This window comes from Triturus cristatus, chromosome 6, assembly GCF_964204655.1.
Source record: "Triturus cristatus chromosome 6, aTriCri1.1, whole genome shotgun sequence".
In the NCBI taxonomy this organism is placed as follows: domain Eukaryota; kingdom Metazoa; phylum Chordata; class Amphibia; order Caudata; family Salamandridae; genus Triturus; species Triturus cristatus.
The window spans coordinates 111,541,461-111,549,020 of record NC_140589.1 but is presented as its reverse complement, the minus strand read 5'-3'; the positions used below and the strand labels follow the sequence as shown (position 1 = coordinate 111,549,020).

General features: G+C 44.3%; 1 protein-coding gene across 2 annotated transcripts in view; it reads right to left on the bottom strand.

The window, feature by feature from the left end:
* Positions 1 to 937: 937 nt before the first annotated feature.
* Positions 938 to 7,560, bottom strand: part of POLR1C (RNA polymerase I and III subunit C) — a 59,193-nt gene continuing 52,570 nt past the window's right edge. For both annotated transcript variants that reach the window (XM_085610322.1, XM_085610323.1), the window contains 3 exons: positions 3,019 to 3,168; positions 2,222 to 2,338; positions 938 to 1,593 (listed from right to left, as the gene is read on the bottom strand). In XM_085610322.1, the coding sequence (XP_085466448.1) occupies positions 1,475 to 1,593; positions 2,222 to 2,338; positions 3,019 to 3,168 (386 nt within the window). In that variant the 3' untranslated portion in view covers positions 938 to 1,474. The remainder of the gene's footprint in view (positions 1,594 to 2,221; positions 2,339 to 3,018; positions 3,169 to 7,560) is intronic.

The window sequence follows — 7,560 nt, the reverse complement described above, 5'->3', positions numbered from 1 at the left end:
TACCATGGAGTTGGCCAGGGATAAACATCAGTTATCTTTCAGTAGTGCCAAGAGGCTCCTTTCGGGGTGAACAACGCCATTTAGGTAATTATTAATGTGTCGCAATTCTCTGTAAAGAAAGAAGACAGGTTAGGAACCACCAGTCCTGCAACAGAATTATTAAGCATATTTGCACACACCGTCGTGTACAATCTCCAACAGATAACACACAGCTCTATCGGAGTATATTGAGACAGAACGATAACTTTGAAGAAAACTCTTGTGTTGAATGCAGAACAGCTGGAGAGGTCCAAATGCTAGCACCCATACAAGAGTCCTTGGAACCAGAGCTTCAGAAGTACCACTGACAACCCATTGCTTCACTGCCAAGCCTGGTTTTCAGTGACCAGACATGAAGATCTATGTACTTCTCCGAGTTGAGGAGCACTTAAGCCTGGTGCCCTTTAGACAAACGTATACAATGAGACAAGCTCGTAGCACCAGTAACTTCCTGGGAGGCTTGATTTCAACTCCTGGGGCTCCTATCCCCTCATCTAGTTTCCTTCCTTGAGCGTCACCGAACCATGTAAGGATTGCCAGATGTGGCTCCTGGAATGTTCGCACATCACTGAAGGACTTCTATAGAATGTATTAGGACTGGTTGAGTCTACACCAATGCCAGTAATGTTTCCTGCCACTACAATCTCAAGGTTACATAAGAACTCCTAGAGGTGAATAGTGAATTATAGTGCAAGTATTGAAGGTTAGCGGTTCCTAAAATCTATTTAACACTTGGCACATTGGAATTAACTGTAACAACTGCTATTTATAGCAACCAAAAATGTAGCGAATATATAGCAGTCATACAAAACTGAAATCCAGCAATTAATATACAGAATACAGTGGTAAATTCTTTTGCATTATACATGTACCACAAAAATAAAGTATACACAAATCATATATTCAAAAATGTTCTCCTGAAGTCTTTATTTGTTGCAGTAGTGAGATATGTATTCACGAGAGATCTGCGTAACTAGATGCAGCAGATTTCAGCACTGCAGCCAAGACTATTTCTCTAGGAGCATCTAATGCAGCACTCTCTCTGGAGGCAGGTTAGACTTCGGTGGAATCCAGCTTCACCTTCCAAACCATCTTGGGAGTACCATGTGGTCCCACTTGGCATCCAATAAGTTTATGAAAATTCAGTATCCAAGTCACACAGCTTGGCATTTGTTGTGCCTGAAATGTATCAGTTTCAGTCTCGTGACAACTTGATCCTCTGTACAACATAATGTACTTCACAGGGAAGTGATACGCATGGACAGTACAAAAATAAGTCTGTTTGTACAAAGCTGTTGATCCTCTGAGAATATGACGTGGGTTTAAGTACAGCCTGGTCCAAACCCTGGAAGACCATCAGCCCATACGGATGTCCCCTCTTCGAAGCCTGGAACATCTGCACATTGGACAAACCTTCCCAAGAGCACAAAGACGTTCAGTCCATTCGGTTGTTGTCCAGCTCATCCAGGAATCGCCGACACTTGCCCATCAGGACCTTGATGGCTTCACACACAAGAACATCAGGAGGCAACACACCCGTGGACTCCACAGAGACTGAGAATAGAAACAAGCACTTCTGTAATTACAGACATGCAATTAGAGCAAATAATCAACTATTGCGGCATCACGGCACACTAAAGGCAAATACCACAAGTAGGCAGATATTAATTTCAGGCTCTGTGAAAGGAGATATCCCCCCAAAGCCTAATGACCTGGTTCATCATTGATATTACATGCTGCTCCCAAATATTAACTCCAGTATGTGACCATGATGAGATAAGGGAATAAAGAATTTGTGGTATTCTAAAAATCGCCAAGATTAATCTCGCTTCCTCTCCACGCCAGGCAATGGACACTCACAACGCTGCAGAGCTATCTTGCTTCATCAAAGGGAGCACTGAGAAAGGGGTTTAAAGGAAACTACTTGATGGAGTTACAGAAAGTATGTGAATGCGATACTAATTTTCTTCTGAAATGGTGTGCGAATGGTTAACCAGAAGATCTGGTTATTATTATACCTGTTCCTCTCTTCTTTGCCTGCCCTACCAGCAATACACAGATCAATTCAGAAATCGACTCTTTGGGTTTTCTTTCTTCTTACTCCCAAGTCCTTATGGACAACAAAAGAGAGAATACCGTAGATTACAAATTGAGAGCGTAATGAACAACTCCTGAAACTCACAGATGTAATGGTCGCGAACCCGTGCCAGGCGAGCCAAGTTTTTAAACTCCTCATGGCGAAAAATTTCACGACTGCCGGTGTCCATTCTGGAATTTGCAACTTTTGCCACTTTCTTCCCTGTGTGGGGATAAAATAGTTTGAGATGATATAAGACTCTGAACAGGACAAGTCTGGTCAACAAGCATAGTACTCTACAGCGCATACTCCATTAGCTACATATCAACATATATTACCATTTGCTAACATGTTCCAAGTATCAAACAGGGCAACTCATTCTAACGAGGGGACTGAGAGCACGCAGTTTTATAATTTTTCTAATTCTTGCTTACGCTGCTTGATGTAAAAAAAAAACATTTGTAGCTAATGAATGGCTGACAAACTAGAAAAATGATGGACGCCCCCAATGGTGAACTTGTCTGAAGCCCAATTTTAGGTAAGAAGTCACTTTGATGTATGGCATATCAATATGGAAAATGCTGAATGTGCGTTTATGTAGATACGTCCAGCCCGTGGCAGGCCAGTTTACAAAATTAGACAAAAGGAACAAAAAAACAATCCTTTGACGCAGTAGTTTGAAACAAGAGCTCACTGTGAATCAGAAGACATGTGAAAGTTAAGCAGAGGGCCAACATGCTAAGATATGAAATACAAAGGGTGAGGTGAAGCGTCCTAACAGCCGCCTTGCCTTCCACTTTGAGTAGCATTGCCAGATATAGGGCGGATTTTAGATGACGGGGCCCAGAAGCCCTGCAAGGACCAAAGACCTAATCATTGTAACGCAAGCATGCGCTGCATACCATTGACCGTCTGAATCTCGATGACCCCGGGAGAGAAACAGCGTTTGAGCTTCTCTGCCAGCTCACCCTCCACCGGCGCCAGCAGTGTGATCTCAGGTAGAAGACGGTAACTGGCAGTGGCCACTGGAGAGAACTTGGCATGGTCCTTACCTAGGAGGGCAGGAGAGAGACAACAGAGTTAAAAAGCAGGATGTGACGGGGAAGAGAAACCCTTGACTCGTTGATGGGGTAGGGCCATTCATGGGTTTATATCAGTCACTAGATAACAAGTCAGAAGGCACCAACGAAGGAACGTACCCTTCATCAAGGACCGTAACAAACCGGTGCATCTGCACACTTCTGAGAGTACTGTTCATGCACAGATTGGACTCTATTTCACCTCCAAGTGATTTTAAGTAACCACAAAGATCATATAGCGCTACATATACATTCACTCTAAATAAATATTTAAGCATCCTTTCAGGCCCACAACAAGCAACATTGTGCAGTTGCTGACAGGTTCTGGAATCAATACCTCAACTTTCCCATCTGCACTTGAGGTTAAGCTAACACCTCAGATTAATTTATCAGACCAGCAGCTACAAAGTGCGAACTCTTCGCCCTCACCTTAATTCATCCTGCAAATTGTGCATTGGCTTATACTTGAATGTGAGGTATGCAGTGATATCCAAGAAAATAAATATTAAACAGAATACAAACATTCAAAATAATTCCAATAGTAAAGATGGATTATAGTATAAATTGGCTGTAAAAGCATTACAAATGTAGCTCAAATAAAGTTAAATATTTTTTAAAACGTATTGTGATATTCAACTGACTATATTCTTTTATTAGAAAAATACTAACCTTATTATCCTTACCTAATTGGGGTGTTTTTGATTTTAACAGAATAGGCACTGTTTTCATAATTACAATTAGCTGTACTTATTGATAAGAAGTACACGGTGGTAGAAGGGAGTTCCTCAAGTGCTGTCTGTTTCTGTTTTTCATCAAAATTTTAAAAAGGTATTAGCATGATTTCACGCATGCATGGGACAGAGTTTGAGAGAGTGGCGTGCCGCCTTTTTTGTATGCATTGGTTGCTTTAAAGAGTTGTAAAAAAAAGAATGATACGTTATAAAGTTGACTCTTTGCTTTTCAATTGGCAAAAACACGTTCATGTCAACTGTGTTATTCATTCTTTGTTCTTGCATATACTTTATTTTTCTGGGATATTTGTTTAAATGTGTATAACCTGTTCTAAAACATTAGTACATCAGGAAAGTGCTTTGGCTCAAGATTTATTGATAATTGAGCCCACAATATGAGGGCTTATTGCTGGAGTGGAGGTGGCATTGTTTCAGTTGCTGACTGAATGTATTGATCTTGATATTTCAGATCGATGTTGTTAATCAGTGCCTCATGCAGAGCCCAGCATTTCCAGCCACACCTGGAATGATTAGTACAAGGTTAGTCAAGTTATGTTGTCCGGTATTCAGATTTATACCCAACTATGTTGATATATATATATAGCATGTGCGATCTCTTAAAGAGATTATGAACAATTGAAGACCTCAACCTATTGAAAGACATTATGTGAACTTCATCTGTAGCCCAACAACAGACCTCCTCTTTCCCTCAGAAGGAACATGCGAGAATGTGGATTAATAACTGGGGGATGCTGTGAACACTGGGGCAGTTTCAGTTTCTTATTTTCTTTTATGTCTTTTTCCAAAGTGTTAAGATTTTAGACACATGCAAAATGTTGGCATCTTGTCTGCTTACTATCTAGACTTTTTGTTTCCAGTAATGAGCGCTGGCATAACATCATGAATGCTCCCTGTATTAGCTGAAATCATGTTTTTAATTGTCGGAGCATATTATCAATATGTAAATCGAGACAAAGCTTTTATCTCCATGTTTTTTTTAGTCTTTTTGATGCTATATTGTCTGCTAGTGCAATATAACGATAAGATGAGTGATCAGATACTATAAAAAGTCGGGTTTCAGACCATGAGGTAGAGGTGACTTAGCACTAGGACTATCAAGCCAGAGGTCTCGCTGGTTTGCAGAGCCAACCAGCCTCAGTCAGAGGAGACACAAGGAGCAGACCAGAGAAGTGTCCTTTAGCCAAGCACTGTCTTCACTGATGGGCAAAGCTGTGGCTGAGAATAGCTAGGTAGCTATTTTCTTAAAGAAAATAGGTATGCTGTGTGATCCATCTTAAGAAACTCAAAAAACAGACTTGCTATTTACTGCTTCGCCTAAAATATAGCGTAGCACAAAGAAATAGCTTTTGTGTGATAGGAACTTGTTAACCACAGTAGAAATGTTCTTAGTCATTGATGAAAGAGGGTTTGGTGTTCCACACAATATTGTTCAACGGGTCGTGTACGGTTTGCAGTCCAATTGGTTTTCTAATTTGTATTGGTGCACTGACTGGGTTCTTTGCTCAGGGGGTCAAAATACCTACCCCCCCCCCCCCCCCCCCCCCTGCAGATTCTGGGGGAGGGGAGCCCAGATTGTATAATTTGGGGACAATCGGAGTTAGAGGAGCACTCCCACAAAGCAGCCTAGTTCTTAAGTAGTAAAGAACAAATTTCAATGAGAAATTCTAGGCAAACTCCTACTAGGTATGGCTTAAGCAATAGACCTTTCTCGGAAATATACAAATATGCAATATGAGCAGCACCAAAAGAAAGTTAAAGTGAAGAGCTCAAACAGTAAAATTGACTAATTTAGTAAAAAGAACACGTATTGTAACTAAAGCAATGCCAGAATAGTAAACATTTGTTAAGAGAATCAGGGCTTATGAATTGTTGAAGTAAAGGTCAAAAAGGCCCTACAAGAGACAATGGGAAGAAAACAAAAGTGTCAATAAGGCATAAGTGACAGGGTGTCCAATGCCTTTCAGGGGCCGTATTACAGATAGTGACCCTGGGGCACAATAGGTGTGCGCAGCCTCGCCCACCCCCGGGAAACTAGAATATTACAAAGGTGCAGCAGATGATTGTGTGCCCCATCTGTAATACCGATTGCACTGGTGCCATCTTCAAAGGGTGTTCCCTCATTTGCATGGCAGCGTTGTGGAAATTTAGCTTGTAACTAAACATTATCTGCGCCATCTTGCCTCTCCCCAGCGCCACGCACAGCGAATGCACGGCCGCCATTTTAGGCACCCCACTCTCTCCCCGCTCATTCTCGATCGCCAGCGCTTTCCCCTGGCGCTGCGAGCATCCCCCGCGCGCCGGCCACCCCCGCTCTCTCATACACGGGCCATAAACCCCCTCATTCTGCGCGACCCTGTCATGGAACCACATCCCACGCCTGACCGGCATCCCATACATGGTCATGCCTCTCTTTGATAACCCCCTTCCTCTGCGCCCCATTGTCCGAACCGATCCCAGGCCATCACCTAGCCCTGCGGATGCAGTTTATTGCCCCTACTGTAAGGGAAACACCCCACATCAAAGGGATTACAGTGGATCAAAGCCGCTACCCCCTGAGACCCGGCCGGTTGCACACACCCCCGGGAATTGGCGGAATGTCCAGCTGCGTGATAGCCATCTGTGAGAAAGTGCCATCTTTCTTGCATGGTATGCCCCCACTTTTTGCTAAATTGCTGAATGTACTTCGATTGAGTGTACCCTGGGTTCCTGCCAATCAGGTGCCCAGGGCCCATGTTCCTTCCTTAAACCACACAAACCCCAAATTGGCAAACCCTAGCCACATGTCAGCCCCTAGTAAATGGTACCCTAGGTACCCAGGGCCTTGTGACCAGGGAAGGCCCCTAAGGGCTGCAGCACTCATTGTGCCACCCTCAGAGGCCCTGTACCCTTACACACACACACTGCCCTTGCAGGCTGAGTGTCTGGGTGCAGGACAAAACAGAGTCGACATGGCACACATCACTGTGTACCATGCCCATCACCTACACTGCCAAGGCATATGTCAGCCACCCCTCTAGCTGGGTGCATTACGCCTATGGTGAGGGCACAGGAGCAGGAGCCCTGTGCCCCTACAGTACCCAGGTCCATTCCTGGGCACTGTAAGTGCAGTGCTGTCATTTAAGAATACATGGTGCTGAGAGCTTGTCAAACACGAGCTCCACAGCACCATATTGGCAACACTGAAGCCTGGGAAGTTTGGTATCAAACTTCTCAGCACATTGAACCCACACTGATGCCAGTGTAGGATTTAATGTACTAAGCACCCCAGAGGGCATCTTAGAAGATGCCCCCTTACAGCTAACTTGCAATCCACGTCTGCTCTGAGGCTGCCCAGGCTGCCACACAGCAGACACGTTGCTGGACCCCTGGGTGGGAGAGCCCCTGCTCTCCCGGGCCTGCAACAATGCACATCCTGGGTGAGGTGAGAAATCTCCTCCCCCAGGATGAGCAAAGGGAAGCTTCAAAGGCATGCCGCCAGTTGGAGTTTCCGCAGGCCACTGCAACCCCCCACTCTGGCGGGAAGCTTGGCCGGAAACCCCATACAAGGACAGGGGATGTGCCAGCCTGCCCACCCCACCCCTCAGGTGGGGGAGGCGAGGTGAAGCACATCTCC